This window comes from Ranitomeya variabilis, chromosome 5 (genome assembly GCF_051348905.1).
Source record: "Ranitomeya variabilis isolate aRanVar5 chromosome 5, aRanVar5.hap1, whole genome shotgun sequence".
NCBI classification, from domain to species: domain Eukaryota; kingdom Metazoa; phylum Chordata; class Amphibia; order Anura; family Dendrobatidae; genus Ranitomeya; species Ranitomeya variabilis.
The window spans coordinates 1,907,551-1,926,792 of record NC_135236.1 but is presented as its reverse complement, the minus strand read 5'-3'; the positions used below and the strand labels follow the sequence as shown (position 1 = coordinate 1,926,792).

The 19,242-nt window shown below is 51.3% G+C and overlaps 1 protein-coding gene across 2 annotated transcripts in view; it reads left to right on the top strand.

Annotated features, from left to right (window-relative positions):
* NEURL4 (neuralized E3 ubiquitin protein ligase 4) overlaps positions 1-19,242 on the top strand; it is a 140,992-nt gene that overhangs the window by 70,669 nt on the left and 51,081 nt on the right. For both annotated transcript variants that reach the window (XM_077261431.1, XM_077261432.1), the window contains exons 20-24: positions 7,879-8,019; positions 8,101-8,265; positions 8,345-8,503; positions 8,736-8,915; positions 9,611-9,704. In XM_077261431.1, coding sequence (XP_077117546.1) covers positions 7,879-8,019; positions 8,101-8,265; positions 8,345-8,503; positions 8,736-8,915; positions 9,611-9,704 — 739 coding nt within the window. The remainder of the gene's footprint in view (positions 1-7,878; positions 8,020-8,100; positions 8,266-8,344; positions 8,504-8,735; positions 8,916-9,610; positions 9,705-19,242) is intronic.

The window sequence follows — 19,242 nt, the reverse complement described above, 5'->3', positions numbered from 1 at the left end:
AAGGTCTTTATACCAATTATGAACAATAGCCTAGTTGCATACCAGGCTTGTGAACAACAAGATAAAGTTACTTCATGGCAGCTGTAACCTTTTACCTAATTAAATAACAGAATTTATCTTTAAGCAACAAGAAAATGGAGTCAAAAACACAAAATGGAGAATCTAGCACAAAATGGAGAACCTTTCATAATTTGTTCCTTCACAATACAAGGTGGTGCAAGTGGGGGGATTAGAACCTCCTCAATTTTGGGGCTTTCAGGGCCGACTATCCAACCAGCTGCAGCCTGCTATTGGTGGCACCCACAGAGAGGAGGTGGTGGCAAGCCTAATAAGCTGATCAAGCACAGCGAGGTATGTGGCCAGGTGACCTAATTGTCCCAAGCCAAGTTCTATAAACGAATTTGTGGGCTCATTGTTGGGCAGTGGAGCATTTTTGTAATCCACCAGCTGGAACCGTGGTTCCTGGACTGATGAGAGGAAGAGAATTAGAACTCTAATGCCACCTATTGGAAGGCAGCAATCCTTCAAGTCAGTGTCGTCTGGAATGGTTCACCTATCAATGGCATAGATTGAAGCTGGGCTCGACTTGGTGCTTCCCCATCCATTGACACACCGAACAAGAGGCTCAATATTTCTGCACCTCTTGAGTGACTCTTGGCCAAAAAAAACTATGCAGCAGACGAGCCCGTGTCCTTTTAACCCCACATGCGCCCAGCTGCAGGTACGTCGTGGGCGAAGCGTAGGAGTTGGAGTCGGTACTAGTAGGTTACCACAAACTGATGGATACGGGTCCAGACTTCTCTGGGCCGTATGCGGGTTTTTCCCCATCTATACGTCTCCCACTGATTTTTTTTTGTTGTTGTTGTTTTCACCAGGTCGGGCAGCTGTACAAGGTGGGGTCTGTGAGTTGGGCTTCCCTAATCCCTTTGCTATGTATCTCCCCCCAGTCAGTAGCCACAGTCTATTCAGGCGTACTCACTGTCACCAGCTCAGAGGAGGATGATTGAGGCTTTAAATGTGGGTTATCCTCAGAAGGGGTGGCAGAAGGATCCAGATCAGAGTGCTCCTTGGCGTGTTTGTGGGTGGTGACTGTGATGATCTATCCTAGGTCACTCCCAAAAATAACAGGTGTGGGGAGGCTGTCCATGATTTTCACTTCGACCTCTCCATGGTGGGTACCACTGTTCCAACTGCACAGAGAGATGTCCGAGCACTGACCTCCAGTGTCCCAGGGCCTGGATGTCACCAACTTCAACCAGCTGGATTTGGCGCTTGAGGTTGGCTGGTGTAAGGTGGCAAACTCTACCTAGGGTGTGGACAAGGTATATCTCTTCGTCTGCTGCTTTTCTATCCCGATGGTAGTGTTCTGCAAATGTTGACCAGCTGGTCCAACAGACAGGCTCTAGGCATGGGGGCCCGGCCCTGGTGAGAATCGAAAACCCACATGTATAACTAACACTGTGGGTTCAGCAATTCACGGGTCCTGTTTGTAAACCGTTGTCCTAGTGGGGCTTTTGCTGGGTAGGGGGATAGTCCTACTCGATAAGCGGGTGGCCACTTGAGTTCCTGATTGAGGGGTCTCATGGGTTGGTGGGCATATTGGGTCTCCAACGGGGTCGATTGGCTGTAAACTCATTTTCCAATTGGGCTGCTTGCTCTGGGGTGTCGGGCTTCACGAGTTCCTTGGGCACGATCATATCCTGGAGGGCAGCAGCGGAGTGTGCAGCCCAACCATCCAGCCAGCGGATGCAATGCCATCTGAGTTGACTGCCAAATTCTACAAAGGAGGCAACCTAGCGAGACAAAGACGGGAATTTGCTCAGGGTGATGAAAGGGCCAACAGGGTGTCCCTAATAGTCCAGTCAGACCCAAGGTCCAAGCAACAGGATGGCATCCTGGGCCTGGCCAGTCAAACTAGTTTAGTTATTTGGCCCTCTCAGCTATGGGCTCCTGGTGCATCAGGGTCTCAAACCTTTGCAGGTATTCATCAACTTCAGTGCTGCACTCATTAAATATTGGCATGTCACTATAGCGAAGATGATTTTTTTTTTTTTTTTTTGTAGTGGATGGCCATGAAGGCAGGGACCAGCGGTAGGTGAACTGGAGCTCCCTAAACTGATTCCATAGCACAAGCCCTCTCCCCTGCTTGAGGTTTCTGGCCCCAATGCGACCAACATCTGCTGGCCTTGGCTGCTTGGGGCTGGGTTGTTGATTCCAGACCATCTCTGGATCCTTCATCTGGCAAGCAGTTTAATTCCTCTGGGTCAACCTCGACAGGGTTTTTGTCATCCTCCACGATCTGCTGGGCATCCCAACGGACCAATTACTGGATCAAATCCGACAGGTTGTCTGTGGCCTGGTATTCGATCTATCGATGCAGTCACAGCTCCTATAGTTGCCTTTTCTTGCAGCGGCTGTACATCCTCTGCGATCCTCTTCCCAAGGTAGAGCTGGCGCCTGAAGCCTGGTGTATATGCCTCACCTTTGGCCTGCTCGGTATGCCTCACCTGTGGCCTGCTGGGTATGCCTATCTACCTCTGTGGCTGTGGAGCCCTTGGACGGTGTCTACGAACACCTGTCCCCTGCAGCTCCACCGGATGAGGTGGGCTGAGTAGTATCCCTCTGCTGCCACCAGTTGTGGAGTCACGAGGATGGGTTGGTGCTCTTGTCAGCTGGCTTATCTGTCTTTACAAACACAGCATGGGTCAGTTCTCAGCCCACTGAACATCAGTACTCGTTCCCCCTGAGCAGAACACTTCTCGCAGCACAGTGTGACGGTACCACATTGCGATAAGACTTTATTTGGTCGCCAACAGTCAACATCCTATAGTACATTTCCAGCAAGGACACAAGATTGTGCAAGTGACAGAGTCTTGCCATTCTGCTGGTGCTCGGAGATCAGGACCAACTACCCCAACCAGCAGCACCCCACTCTTTGCAGGCACCCACAGTGGAGGTAGCAGCAAGCTTAGGAAGCTGACGGAGCACAATGAGGAATGTGACCAGGTGACCTGATTGTTCCCACCTGGGTTCTCCAAATGACTCTGTGGGCTCAGTGATGGTTAGTGGAGCAGATCTGTATTCCACCAGTTCGAACCATGGTCCCTAGGCTGAAGTCTTGTAGAATCACACCGGTGACAGGAACAGGGCTCTTTAGTATGTCACAGCTCCCATTTCAGGGCATTGTGTCCCACAAGATTTTGGGGGAGATAATCCGTAATCAGCTGCCTTCCTCAACCATTAGCAAACATAATGAGGCTGAGGACAATCTCACATGAAACAATGGCTCATGTCCTTGACTTGCTGAACAAAGGAATAGTACGTATAGAATAAATAGTTTGCCCCTTCACCAGAAGCCAGACTGACTCCGAGTCGTCACAGCGCCGAGGTGTCACATCCCGCGTTCTTGCCACATGGTGACTAGACTTCTGTAAATCCGGCCCTCTGCCCACCGGGGTATAAAGTCATGCCCCAGCACCAGTCTACCAGGGTATAAAGTCATGCCCCAGCACCAGTCCACCGGGGTAATAAAATGCTGCCTCTGCCCCTCGCCCACAGGTGGTATAGCCTACCGTGGTATAAAATCCCGCCCGTCATCCACCGGGGTAAAAAAAAATCTGCCACAGCTCCTCGCTCACCAGGTATAAAATTCTGCCTCTTGCCCTCTTTATCCCATTAGTGTGTGGCGTTCAGCCTCTCACCATGTTGTCTGTGGGGCGTTCAGCCTCTCACCATGCCGTCTGTGCGACGTTCTGCCCCTTACCATGCCGTCTGTGGGGCGTTCAGCCTCTCACCATGTCGTCTGTGGGGCGTTCAGCCTCTCACCATACCGTCTGTGCGACGTTCTGCCCCCCTCACCATGCCGTCTGTGCGACGTTCAGCCCCTCACCATGTCATCTGTGGGGCGTTCAGCCTCTCACCATGCCATCTGTGGGGCGTTCAGCCTCTCACCATACCGTCTGTGCGACGTTCAGCCCCTCACCATACCGTCTGTGCGACGTTCAGCCCCTCACCATGCCGTCTGTGGAGCGTTCAGCCTCTCACCATGCCGTCTGTGGGGCGTTCAGCCTCTCACCATGCCGTCTGTGGGGCGCTCAGCCTCTCACCATGCCATCTGTGGGGCGTTCAGCCTCTCACCATACCGTCTGTGCGACGTTCAGCCCCTCACCATGCCGTCTGTGGAGCGTTCAGCCTCTCACCATGCCGTCTGTGGGGCGTTCAGCCTCTCACCATGCCATCTGTGGGGCGTTCAGCCTCTCACCATGCCGTCTGTGGGGCGCTCAGCCTCTCACCATGCCGTCTGTGGGGCGTTCATCCCCTCACCATGCCGTCTGTGGGGTGTTCATCCCCTCACCATGCCGTCTGTGGGGTGTTCATCCCCTCACCATGCCGTCTGTGGGGCGCTCAGCCTCTCACCATGCCGTCTGTGGGGTGTTCATCCCCTCACCATGCCGTCTGTGGGGCGTTCAGCCTCTCACCATACCGTCTGTGGGGCGTTCAGCCCCTCACCATGCCGTCTGTGCGACGTTCAGCCCCTCACCATGCCGTCTGTGCGACGTTCAGCCCCTCACCATACCGTCTGTTGGGCGTTCAGCCCCTCACCATGCCGTCTGTGCGACGTTCAGCCCCTCACCATGCCGTCTGTGCGACGTTCAGCCCCTCACCATGCCGTCTGTGGGGCGCTCAGCCTCTCACCATGCCGTCTGTGGGGCGCTCAGCCTCTCACCATGCCGTCTGTGGGGCGTTCATCCCCTCACCATGCCGTCTGTGCGACGTTCAGCCTCTCACCATGCCGTCTGTGCGACGTTCAGCCCCTCACCATGCCGTCTGTGGAGCGTTCAGCCCCTCACCATGCCGTCTGTACGACGTTCAGCCCCTCACCATGCCATCTGTGGGGCGTTCTGCCCCTCACCATGCCGTCTGTGCGATGTTCTGGCCCTTACCATGCCGTCTGTGCGATGTTCAGCCCCTCACCATGCCGTCTGTGGGGCGTTCAGCCTCTCACCATGTCATCTGTGGGGCGTTCAGCCTCTCACCATGCCGTCTGTGGGGCGTTCAGCCCCTCACCATGCCGTCTGTGCGACGTTCTGCCCCTTACCATGCCGTCTGTGGGGCGTTCAGCCTCTCACCATGCCGTCTGTGGGGCGCTCAGCCTCTCACCATGCCGTCTGTGGGGCGCTCAGCCTCTCACCATGCCGTCTGTGGGGCGTTCATCCCCTCACCATGCCGTCTGTGCGACGTTCAGCCCCTCACCATGCCGTCTGTGGGGCGCTCAGCCTCTCACCATGCCGTCTGTGGGGCGCTCAGCCTCTCACCATGCCGTCTGTGGGGCGTTCATCCCCTCACCATGCCGTCTGTGCGACGTTCAGCCCCTCACCATGCCGTCTGTGGGGCGCTCAGCCTCTCACCATGCCGTCTGTGGGGCGCTCAGCCTCTCACCATGCCGTCTGTGGGGCGTTCATCCCCTCACCATGCCGTCTGTGCGACGTTCAGCCCCTCACCATGCCGTCTGTGGGGCGCTCAGCCTCTCACCATGCCGTCTGTGGGGCGCTCAGCCTCTCACCATGCCGTCTGTGGGGCGTTCATCCCCTCACCATGCCGTCTGTGCGACGTTCAGCCTCTCACCATGCCGTCTGTGCGACGTTCAGCCCCTCACCATGCCGTCTGTGGAGCGTTCAGCCCCTCACCATGCCGTCTGTACGACGTTCAGCCCCTCACCATGCCATCTGTGGGGCGTTCTGCCCCTCACCATGCCGTCTGTGCGATGTTCTGGCCCTTACCATGCCGTCTGTGCGATGTTCAGCCCCTCACCATGCCGTCTGTGGGGCGTTCAGCCTCTCACCATGTCATCTGTGGGGCGTTCAGCCTCTCACCATGCCGTCTGTGGGGCGTTCAGCCCCTCACCATGCCGTCTGTGCGACGTTCTGCCCCTTACCATGCCGTCTGTGGGGCGTTCAGCCTCTCACCATGTCGTCTGTGGGGCGTTCAGCCTCTCACCATACCGTCTCTGCGACGTTCTGCCCCTTACCATGCCGTCTGTGGAGCGTTCAGCCTCTCACCATGCCGTCTGTGGGGCGTTCTGCCCCTCACCATGCCGTCTGTGGAGCGTTCAGCCTCTCACCATGCCGTCTGTGCGATGTTCTGCCCCTCACCATGCCGTCTGTGCGACGTTCTGCCCCTCACCATGCCGTCTGTGCGACGTTGAGCCCCTCACCATGCCGTCTGTGCGATGTTCTGCCCCTCACCATGCCATCTGTGCGACGTTCTGCCCCTCACCATGCCGTCTGTGCGGCGTTGAGCCCCTCACTATGCCGTCTGTGCGGCGTTGAGCCCCTCACCATGCCGTCTGTGCGGCGTTCAGCCCCTCACCATGCCGTCTGTGCGACGTTGAGCCCCTCACCATGCCGTCTGTGCGACGTTGAGCCCCTCAGCATGCCGTCTGTGCGGCTTTCAGCCCCTCACCATTTTTTCCTCCTGCACTTTACACATCACCTGTTAGTGATATTGAGAAGAGGAAGGAACCACGGAAACTCTGCCACGAAGTGGAGACCCCATAACGTTAGAGCGAGGGGCTGAGTGCTGATGAACAGATGGCAGAGGAGTCTGTGTTTCGTGATTCCAGAAGGACATTACCCCCCTTACTGCATTGTGCCAGCTCCATGTTAATCTCTATGGATGTAGATGAGGACAGAGAAGCCCCCGGAGGAGGATGTGGGGGGCACATACTTTCTCCATATTAATCTCTATGGATGTAGATGAGGACAGAGAAGCCCCCGGAGGAGGATGTGGGGGGCACATACTTTCTCCATATTAATGTCTATGGATGTAGATGAGGACAGAGAAGCCCCCGGAGGAGGATGTGGGGGGCACATACTTTCTCCATGTTAATCTCTATGGATGTAGATGAGGACAGAGAAGCCCCCGGAGGAGGATGTGGGGGGCACATACTTTCTCCATATTAATGTCTATGGATGTAGATGAGGACAGAGAAGCCCCCAGAGGTGGATGTGGGGGGCACATACTTTCTCCATATTAATGTCTATAGATGTAGATGAGGACAGAGAAGCCCCCGGAGGAGGATGTGGGGGGCACATACTTTCTCCATATTAATATCTATGGATGTAGATGAGGACAGAGAAGCCCCCGGAGGAGGATGTGGGGGGCACATACTTTCTCCATATTAATCTCTATGGATGTAGATGAGGACAGAGAAGCCCCCGGAGGTGGATGTGGGGGGCACATACTTTCTCCATGTTAATCTCTATGGATGTAGATGAGGACAGAGAAGCCCCCGGAGGAGGATGTGGGGGGCACATACTTTCTCCATGTTAATCTCTATGGATGTAGATGAGGACAGAGAAGCCCCCGGAGGAGGATGTGGGGGGCACATACTTTCTCCATGTTAATCTCTATGGATGTAGATGAGGACAGAGAAGCCCCCGGAGGAGGATGTTGGGGGCACATACTTTCTCCATGTTAATGTCTGTGGATGTAGATGAGGACAGAGAAGCCCCCTGAGGTGGATGTGGGGGGCACATACTTTCCTCCATTTTAATGACTATGGATGTAAATGAGGACCTAGTAGCCCCCGGAGATGGATGTGGGGGGCACATACTTTTCTCCATATTAATGTCTATGGATGTAGATGAGGACAGAGAAGCCCCCGGAGGTGAATGTGGGGGGCACATACTTTTAACATGTGACCCCTCATTCTGTGGCCCCTCCCTTGTGTAGGACTTCTGGGTGTGGTGGGCACATGATTGCATCAGCCGATGTCGGGGGAGAGAATGCTCGGTGTTCCCTATTTTCCGTTTCTGGGGGTCTGAGGCACAGGACACCGGACACGTCATGAATTGTCGCTCTTCTCTCTGCCACCAGGGGGTGTACGCCATCCTAGATCTTCATGGCTCCATCATGGCGTTGTCGGTGGTCAGCTCTTCGGTGTTGGAGGAATCAGATGCCACCAAGCCGCCATCTGTAAACTCTGAGAGCGAGGATGAAGATGATGTAGAGCATAACGTGCGTCCTCCTTGACCCCGAAGTCAAAGCCTGCCCCTCCCCACACAGGGCGATGTTAATTCTAGGCTTTTCTCTTCTTAGGGTGATCCTCCGCCGGCTCTCCAGCTTCACGCATTGCACTTTATGGGGAATCATGGGAAAAATATTCAACTGTCACATGGAAACAGGACAGCGACGCGCGTGTGCAGCTATAACCAGGGCATCGTGGTGCTGACCCAGCCGCTGCCTCCACTCTTCTTATTCCAGGTAGGACAGTGGGCGGTATGGACAGGACTGAGGTGAGGCCTCTGCAACCACTCACCCCAGTGTTACCTTTCACTCCCAGGTCAGGATAGATCAGCTTTCTCCATGCTGGACATCGTCTCTATCCATTGGTGTCATTGGTGTTTCCCCCGAGAGGCTCAACTTCCCGGCCACAGCCGCCGCTCTGAAGAGGAGCGCGTGGATCTTCCAGCGTAGCGCTGTCCTGTACAATGGCGCCAAGGTACCGCAAGCATAGGCACAGGAGCCCTTCAGCATGACCGCTCACTGACCACAACCCCCCCCCCCCCCCCCCAACCTGAATGTGACTCCCCTACATGTGACCCACTTACACGATCATTACTGACCCGACAGTGACTCCCCTCCCCAAACACACAACATACAAGTGATACTGCCTCCACCAGTGCCCGCATCTTCCACCCTCTGTGCATGACTTCCTGCTCTCTGTCTTCTAGATCCGTGAAGGGTATGGGCCCAATCTTGATCTATGTCCTGAGGGAACCTGTGTCGGACTCTTGCTGGATTCCTCGGGTGGTCTCCACTTATACATTAACGGTCTGGATCAGGGGGTGGGAACACAAGATCTCCCTGAGCTGTGCTACGTGGTGATCGACCTGTACGGACAGTGTGAGCAGGTCAGTGTTATACGGGGGCTGCCCTGATAGGGGTCTGTACAATGTGAGGTCAGTGATATGTGGGGAGGGGGCTCCTGTGAAATCAATTATGTATATGGGAAACACGTGTGTGGGGGCAGTCTTATTTTTAGGTGGGCTCTTGTGGAGTCTGTGCAGTGTGGGGTCCATGGTATATATGGCCGTCTCCTGTGGAATCTGTACAGTGTTGGGTCAGTGCTATAGATAGAAGGCTCCTGGGGGGTTAGTGCTATAGATGGGGGGGGTTCCTGTGGGGTCAGTGCTATATATGGCCGTCTCCTGTGGAATCTGTACAGTGTTGGGTCAGTGCTATAGATGGGGGGCTTCTGTGGAGTCAGTGCTATAGATGGAGGGCTCCTGGGGGGTTAGTGCTATAGATGGAGGGCTCCTGGGGGGTTAGTGCTATAGATGGCAGGGGTTCCTGTGGGGTCAGTGCTATAGATGGAGGGCTCCTGTGGGGTCAGTGCTGTAGATGGGTGGGCTCCTGTGGGGTCCATGATATATATGGCCGTCTCCTGTGGAATCTGTACAGTGTTGGGTCAGTGCTATAGATGGGGGGGCTCCTGTGGGATCTGTTCTTTGTGATGTCGGCCATAGATTGACATTGGCCTCCTGTGAAGGTCTTCTTCTCTTTTCCCCATGTGTTAGTTTTCCTCCTACCGCGTATCTCTTTTCAGGTTTCCATAGTGACAGGAGAGGCACAGGGGGCGGAGTCTAATTCTCACGAGGGTCATATTCCCGGAGAGCGAGAGAAGGCGGACATGGTAGACGGTGAGTGACCATCAGACCGCACCTGCGATACACTGATTCCAAGCACAATCAATATATCGCTTAGCGCCATTTTTTATATCATATGATTATCGTAATGTATTTATTTCTGGTCTTATGCACAATTCAAGAACCAGACAAACACTGCAGTGATGTGCAGGTTATATGCAGCTCTGGGAAGAGCAGCTGTACCTAAATCGCCTGATCTAGGGAGTGAGCAAGCAGGGAGTGGTGTGGGTTTGGCTCTGGTGTAGGGTTTGGCTCTGGTGTGGGTTTGTCTCTGGTGTAGGGTTTGTCTCTGGTGTAGGGTTTGTCTCTGGTGTGGGTTTGTCTCTGGTGTGGGTTTGGCTCTGGTGTGGGTTTGTCTCTGGTGTGGGTTTGGCTCTGGTGTAGGGTTTGGCTCTGGTGTAGGGTTTGGCTCTGGTGTGGGTTTGGCTCTGGTGTAGGGTTTGGCTCTGGTGTAGGGTTTGGCTCTGGTGTAGGGTTTGTCTCTGGTGTGGGTTTGTCTCTGGTGTAGGGTTTGTCTCTGGTGTGGGTTTGTCTCTGGTGTGGGTTTGGCTCTGGTGTGGGTTTGGCTCTGGTGTAGGGTTTGTCTCTGGTGTGGGTTTGGCTCTGGTGTAGGGTTTGGCTCTGGTGTAGTGTTGGCTCTGGTGTAGGGTTTGGCTCTGGTGTAGGGTTTGGCTCTGGTGTGGGTTTGGCTCTGGTGTAGGGTTTGGCTCTGGTGTAGGGTTTGGCTCTGGTGTAGGGTTTGGCTCTGGTGTAGGGTTTGGCTCTGGTGTGGGTTTGTCTCTGGTGTAGTGTTGGCTCTGGTGTGGGTTTGGCTCTGGTGTAGGGTTTGGCTCTGGTGTGGGTTTGGCTCTGGTGTAGGGTTTGGCTCTGGTGTGGGTTTGGCTCTGGTGTGGGTTTGTCTCTGGTGTGGGTTTGGCTCTGGTGTAGGTTTGGCTCTGGTGTAGGGTTTGTCTCTGGTGTAGGGTTTGTCTCTGGTGTGGGTTTGTCTCTGGTGTAGGGTTTGGCTCTGGTGTGGGTTTGGCTCTGGTGTGGGTTTGGCTCTGGTGTGGGTTTGTCTCTGGTGTAGGGTTTGGCTCTGGTGTGGGTTTGTCTCTGGTGTAGGGTTTGTCTCTGGTGTGGGTTTGACTCTGGTGTAGGGTTGGCTCTGGTGTGGGTTTGGCTCTGGTGTAGGGTTTGGCTCTGGTGTAGGGTTTGGCTCTGGTGTGGGTTTGTCTCTGGTGTAGGGTTTGTCTCTGGTGTGGGTTTGACTCTGGTGTAGGGTTGGCTCTGGTGTGGGTTTGTCTCTGGTGTAGTGTTGGCTCTGGTGTGGGTTTGGCCGTGGTGTGGGTTTGGCCGTGGTGTGGGTTTTGCCCTGGTGTGGGTTTTGCCCTGGTGTGGGTTTTGCCCTGGTGTGGGTTTTGCCCTGGTGTGGGTTTTGCCCTGGTGTGGGTTTGGCCCTGGTGTGGGTTTGGCCCTGGTGTGGGTTTGGCCCTGGTGTGGGACTTGCAATTCATTAATTTTGGATTGAGAGAATTTAGCTTAGAGGGATTTTTGTCTGCTAGGCATAACACTCAAAGTAAAATTCAATAATGCACATTAATCCTAGAAACATGAAAATTATATTTCTGGGATCGGGGTACTTGGGGCTATGCATGGCAGCGTTTTGTGGCATGTAGGGCCGTTAGAAACCTGGGAATTGAATTTCAGCCCACCAGCGAATCACAGACATACTGTGTTTTGACTCTAAAGAGGGGCAAAATCGCAGGGGAAAAAATAATGCCGATATTGTTGGCCTGTGAGCTTCCAGACCAAAGATATGGAGAAAATAAGTTATTGATAACTTTACAAGCTTTGGGTTCCTCCCAGGAAACAGCACATATGTGAGGTCAGCAAAGTGGAAGGCCCTAAGTTTATGGCCATAGCGTAAAACAGAAACGTCCATTTTTGGCCGTTATTTAGAGCCACAGAGACTACCATGCTGGGGTACTGAATCAATTCTCAGGGAACTCTCCTCCCCTTTATCAACACGTCATACCTGTGACTGAGATTTAGTAAGTTTCGTAGTTTTAACCCTTTTATTTCATAACTGTTTGTACATACTTGTATTTTGTTTCTTTGTAATATCTTTTGTAAACACTGCCGATTTTTATGGATTAAACTTGTAAATTTGCTAGCTTCATTCTTCTGGCTCTATGATCGATCTCACACGTACTCCGCGCAAATTCACACTACATGGGTTGGTTTCTGACCCGATATAGGCTTGGTAACGGACCACCTTATATCTATCGAGGAACTGGTGGCAGCATACCGTTCTGGTGTTATTGGGGGATCCTAGCAGTGACAGACCGGAGGCTTATACAGTGGGTACGGAAAGTATTCAGACCCCTTTAAATTTTTCACTCTTGGTTTCATTACATTTGGTAAACTCAAAATAGTTCATTTTCCTCTTACCCCCATGACGGCACCACGGAGAGAGGGATCCGCCCTCAGGAACAGGAAACCCACAGGTCAAAAAGGCGGGACCTCTCTTCCACCTCAGTTCGGTTTCCTGTCCCTGACTGGGAACCTACAGGTGAACATAACCTTTCGTCGCGGGATGCCGGGGACCATCTGGCCAAATCAAAACAGTGGGGCCCCTGCCGCGGTCGAGGTGGATTTCTGTCCCTGAAGGCACAATCCGGGGTCGGCGGGACCTGCGCGTGTGCAGGGGAAGAGGCAGTGAAGAGGACCCGGTCTGCCTCTTCCTTTCCCCAAATGACCGGTAATAGGTAGTGGCGGCTACCTGGTAAATTACCGCTGGTCCGAGGCCCTGGGGGATGGTGGCGGCGGCCACTGACAGGAAGCGCCGACTTTGAGTGCAGCGACGGCGGCGCTTCCGATACTTCCAGGAGCCGGCTGCCAGCATGGGCGCTCGCGAGACTGACCGCGGGTTAGTGCGCAGGCGCGGTGGGTCACTTCCGGGTCGGCGCAGAGGATCTCTGGAACCGGAAGTCACTGGCACTGCAGGCAGGAAATATAAACAACAGAGCAGCCTGATACCGCTGCTCAAGCGATTCACCATGAGTGGAACAGAGCAACCCGCAGAAGAAGTTCTGCAATCCCCACCGAAGAAACGCCTGCAGCTTAACCCGCAGCGGCGACAACAGCAGCCTACTCAGCGCCATAGCTCAGGATCCCAACGCAGCAGAGGCTCCAGTGGATCTGGGAGGAGGGCAAAGGTTCAAATCGAGGACTCCTCTCCAAGACCAGAACCGGTATCTCCCTCATATTAGGAGAGTAAGTGACCTCCGTGAATGTACATATCTAAATAGGGTTTGTTGTATTCCTTAGGGAAAGAAATGTACGGCAAAAACTAAACACAGAGTATGTCCAATCTGCTCTGCAGATTTCCCTGCTATATGGGTGAAAAAACTCTGTGCGATCTGCATAGAAAAAACTTTAAGGGAAGAATCCCCAAGATTTGCATCCAACCTTAAAGAACTGATTAAATCTCAGGTAGAAGATGCATTGAAAAACGTTAATCTTAAGAGAAAACGCAAATCGAGACATAAATCCTCGGATTCCAGTACTAGTGAGGAACACCGTGTCCAATATAGCTCAGATAGTTCTCTGTCCTCTTCATCATCCTCTGCATCATCAGAAAGTGGTCGTAACTGTTTCCCTATAGAGGAAACTGACGCATTGATAAAAGCAGTTAGAACAACCATGGGACTGGCAGACACTCGATCTAAAAAAACGGCAGAAGACCTTATGTTCAGCTGCCTAGAGCAGAGGAAACGCCGGACGTTCCCGTTAAACGAAAAAATACCGATCCTAATAAAAAAGGAGTGGAAGAGGCCGGATAAAAAAGTCCTCCTAGCTCCAAAGAGAAAATATCCGTTTGACGACCCAGCATGTGCTTCTTGGGGGAAAGCACCAAAATTAGATGTCGCTATTGCGAAGGCCTCTAAGAAAATTTGTGTTACCCTTTGAGGATATGGGGACCCTTAAGGACCCTATGGACAAGAAGGCCGAAGTTTTCTTTAAGGGCTCCTGGGAAGCCGCTAGTGGGGGTTTAAAACCAGGAATAGCCGCTACATGCACGGGAAGAGCATTAATGGTGTGGTTGGACCACCTAGAGTCCCAATTGAGGGATAAAATCTCAAGGGAATCAATATTGGATTCTGTATCAATAATGAGGGGTGCTGCTGCATATTTAGCAGACGCTTCCATAGACTCTGTGAGACTGACGGCAAGGTCGGCTTCATTTTCGAATGCAGCCAGAAGAGCTCTGTGGCTCAAGTGCTGGCCAGGAGACCTGCAAGCTAAAGCAAAGTTATGCTCCATACCATGTGAGGGAGAATTTTTGTTTGGGCCTACCCTAGATGACATTCTCGAAAAGGCCGTAGACAAGAAGAAAGCCTTTCCAGGGTTTCCTAACCAATCTTATAGACGGCCCTTTCGGGGTAGGAAATTCATGCGTAAATGCCCCCCCAAAAAAACTAAAAGAAGGTTGGGAGGATAAAAGGTTTAAAGGCAGAGGTTTCATGTTTAACAAGCCAGACAATAAGAAACAATCCCAATGAAGGTACGCCCCAGGTGGGAGGGAGACTGACATACTTTCTTCAAGCCTGGGAAAAAATATCAGGAAGCAAGTGGACACTGAGTATAATAAGGACTGGTCTAAAATTAAAATTTCATACATTGCCCCGCCACCATTTTGTCATAACACCGCAGAGAAAATAAGAGGTCGAACAACTGGGCCTGCAAAAGGAAATATACAGTCTTACAAAGAATGTCCTGCAGGAGGTTCCACAACAGGAAAAGGACACGGGGTTTTACTCCCCTCTTTTTCTTCGAACAAAACCAGATGGGACTTTCAGAACAGTAATAAATCTGAAACAATTGAACAAATATCTAGTGACCCAGAGTTTCAAGATGGAAACAATAAAAACCTGTGTCAGAACCCTTCATCCGTCTTGTTTCATGACTGTAGTCGACCTAAAAGACGCATACTATCATGTGCCCATCCATCCCAGTTACCGGAAATACCTGAGTGGCGGTGATGATGCAAGGAGAACTGAAACATTATCCGTTCACAGCTCTCCCATTTGGCCTTGCTATAGCCCCGAGGGTATTTGGCAGAAGTGATAGCCCACACAAGGGAACAAGACGTGCTAATAGTCCCATATCTGGATGATCTCCTAGTAGTGTCAAGCAAATAAGGCAGCACACTGCAGCGCTAAAACATGAAACACGAAAATTCAACTGCATTACTGCACTAGAAATATGAAAAATGAGAGCGTTTAGCGCATAAAAAAGGCCAATTTTGTGTGTACCTGGTAGCCACTTTACGGCATCTCTCTTATACCAGGTCCTATGCTTTCCTTCCTCGCTGAGTTTTTTTAAATGATCTCCTAGTAGTGGGCAGGTCCTCACACCATTGCAGTCAGCAGTTAGACAAAGTGATGACAGCCCTGTCAAATCTGGGTTGGATGTTGAATCTAGAGAAATCCAGGATTATTCCAACACAAATACAACAGTACTTAGGAATAATGATAGATTCAACAAAACAAGAATGCCGTCTTCCAGGGACGAAAGTTTCCAACATGATACAGCTAATAACCCAATTAAGACTTTCACCAGTAATCACCTTGCGGAAAGCAATGTCCGTGTTAGGATCAATGACAGCCTGTATTCCAGCAGTCCAATGGGCTCAGTATCACTCCAGAGATCTCCAGTGGGAAATATTGGAAGCACAACTCCGCTTAAAGGGGGATTTAGAAAACCGCTTAAAAATCTCTTCACAAACAATATGTTCCCTAGCTTGGTGGATAGACCCGGCCAACCTAACCAGAGGGGTCCCATGGGTATGGCCAGTTTCTGTGACCCTGACCACGGATGCGAGCCCATGGGGTTGGGGGGCTCATTTAAATGATCAAATTGCCCAAAGCCCTTGGTCAGAGAAAGAAAACTCTTCTCCTCGAACATGAAAGAACTCTTGGCAGTAGAATACGCACTCAACCACTTCCTAGTCTCCCTCCATTCCCATCACGTAAGGGTGCTTTCAGACAACAGGGTGGTGGTGGCATACCTGATCGCCAGTGGGGAACAAAGTCCCAGTCGCTGATGGAAGTGACAAAATCTATCATGTCACTGGTGGAAGTCAATCTATTCTCCCTGTCAGCCCTTCACATCAAAGGGACAGAGAATCAGGCGGCAGATTTTTTAAGCAGAACACAGTTAAAGCAGGGAGAATGAGAATTAAATCAGGAGATATTCAACCACATTGTGGATTGTTAGGGAGTTCCGGAAATAGATTTATTCGCAAACAATCTAAACCGGAAAACACAGGCATTCTGTTCAGTCGACCCACGGGGGAATCCAGTGACCCTAGACGACTTTCTAAATCCCTGGAACTTCAAACTAGCTTATGCCTTTCCTCCGATAGCATTAATTCCATTAGTTCTGAAGAAAATCCGGAAGGCCGGAGCGAGAGTAATTATGATAGCCCCGTTCTGGCCAAAGAGCGTAGTTCCCATGGCTACGCCTAATGTCTATAACAGAACCATGGGTTCTCCCGGAGATCCCAAACCTTCTACGCCAAGGGCCACTGAATCATCCACAATTAAAAAACTTGCATATGACAGCCTGGAATTTGAGAGGGAACTTTTAACAAAAAGGGTGTTTTCTTCAAATTTAGTTTCAACCCTTTTGTCCAGTAGAAAACCAGTAACTACCAGAGCATATGGTAAAGTCTGGAAAAAGTTCCTCTCTAATTCAAATGTCAGCTTGTCAGGAAAGATCCCAATTCAGGAAGTGCTAGAATTCCTTCAGAAAGGATTAGAAAAAGGGCTAGCAACAAGCACCCTTAAGGTTCAGATCGCAGCATTAGGTGCTCTATACACCTGTGACCTAGCAGGGAATCACTGGATAAAAAGGTTTATTAAAGCCTCAATTAGGTCTAAACCAGTCCTACGTCACACTTCGCCTCCCTGGGACCTAAACCTGGTACTGTCTGCACTAACTAAAGCACCTTTTGAACCCTTGTCTCAAGCTTCCTTAAAGATAATCTCCCTGAAAACTTCTCTTCTGGTAGCATTAACCTCAGCCCGCAGAATCAGTGACTTGCAGGATCTATCAGCTTACCCACCTCTAAGGGTACCGTTACACTAAAAGACTTACCAACGATCACGAGCAGCGATATGACCTGGCCGTGATCGTTGGTAAGTCGTTGTGTGGTCGCTGGGGAGCGGTCACACAGACAGCTCTGTCCAGCGACCAACGATCAGGGGAACGACTTCGGCATCATTGAAACTGTCTTCAACGATGCCGAAGTCCCCCTGCAGCACCCAGGTAACCAGGGTAAACATCGGGTTACTAAGTTCAGGGCCGCGCTTAGTAACCCGATATTTACCCTGGTTACCATTGTAAAAGTTAAAAAAAAAAAAAAAACCACTACATACTCACCTTCTGATGTCTGTCACGTCCCCCGGCGTCCACAGGGTTACGCGCTACTGCCGAGAGCTTCCTGCACTGAATGTGTCAGCGCCGGCAATAAAGCAGAGCACAAATCCCAAGAATGAAAAGGAAAGATCTCTACACACATTAGATGTTAAGAGATGCCTGACCCAATATATAACCGCCACTAGAGAGTGTAGGAAAGGCAGGTCTCTGTTTGTCTGTTTTCAGGGCCCAAATAAAGGACACAAAGCATCAAAAGCCACGCTGGCGAGATGGGTAAGGGATGCCATCACTCTGGCACACGCCTCATCCAATGAAGCTGTTCCAGACGGGATCAAAGCTCATTCAACTAGATCGGTAGCAACCTCTTGGGCAGAGCAAGCAGGAGCATCGATTGACCAGATATGTAGACCGGCCACTTGGTCTTCTCCCTCTACATTTTTCAAACACTACCAACTGGACCTATCTTGCTCTTCGGACCTAACCTTTGGTAGAAGGGTCCTAGAGGCAGTAATCCCACCCTAATACACATTCTATGAAATTCTCTCCGTGGTGCCGTCATGGGGGTAAGAGAATATCGTAGTTACTCACCGGTAACGGTATTTCTCTGATCCCATGACAGCAACCGTATATTCCCTCCCTTTCACGTGTGGGTGTGCACTCTAGTTATTAACCATTGATACTTAGTCACGCGGTGTCTCTCAAGGAATTCAATTATTTTGTTGTTTAAATAACCATTTAAGCTACAGCTGTAGTCCTGTTAAGGCTCTGTAAACCAAACTGAGGTGGAGGAGAGGTCCCGCCTGTTTGACCTGTGGGTTTCCTGTCCCTGAGGGCGGATCCCTCTCTCCGTGGTGCCGTCATGGGATCAGAGAAATACCGTTATCGGTGAGTAACTACGATATTTTCAAATTAATGTACACTCTGCACCCCATGTTGACTGAAAAAAAACAGAAATGTAGAAATTTTTGCAAGTTTAATAAAAAAGAAAAACTGAACTATCACATGGTCATAAGTCTTCAGCCCCTTTGCTCAGACACTCATATTTAGGTCCCATGCTGTCCATTTCCTTGTGATCCTCCCTGAGATGGTTCTACTCCTTCATTGGAGTCCAGCTGTGTGTAATTAAACTGATAGGACTTGATTTGGAAAGGCGCACACCTGTCTATATAAGACCTCACAGCTCACAGTGCATGTCAGACCAAATGAGGATCATGAGGCCAAAGGAACTGGCCAAGGAGCTCAGAGACAGAATTGTGGCAAGGCACAGATCTGTCAAGGTTAAAAAATAATTTCTGCAGTACTCAAGACCACAATGGCCTCCATAATCCTTAAAAGGACGAAGTTTGGGACCACCAGAAGTCTTCCTAGACCTGGCCGTCCAGCCAAACTGACCAATCGTGGGAGAAGAGCCTTGGTGAGAAGGTAAAGAAGAACCCCAAGATCACTGTGGCTGAGCCCCAGAGATGCAGTAGGGAGATGGGAGAAAATCCCACAAAGTCAACTATCACTGCAGCCTCCACCAGTCAGGCCTTTATGGCAGAGTGGCCCGACGGAAGCCTCTCCTCAGTGCAAGACATATGAAAGCCGCATAGTTTGCTAAAAATACATGAAGGACTCCCAGACTATGGGAAATAAGATTCTCTGGTCTGATGAGATGAAGATAGACCTTTCTGGTGATAATTCTAACCGGTATGTGTGGAGAAAACCAGGCACTGCTCATCACCTGCCCAATACAATCCCAACAGTGAAGCATGGTGGTGGCAGCATCATGCTATGGGGGTGTTTTTCAGCTGCAGGGACAGGACGACTGGTTGTCATTGAGGGAAACATGAATGCGGCCAAGTACTGAGGTATCATGGATGAAAATCTCTTCCAGAGTGCTCTGGAGCCTCAGACTTCGCTGAAGGTTCACCTTCCAACAAGACAATGACCCTAAGCACACAGCTAAAATAACAAAGGAGCGTCTTCAGAACAACTCTGTGACCATTCTTGACCGGCCCAGCCAGAGACCTGACCTAAACCCAATAGAGCATCTCTGGAGAGACCTGGAAATGGCCGTCCACCAACGTTCACCATCCAACCTGACGGAACTGGAGAGGATCTGCAA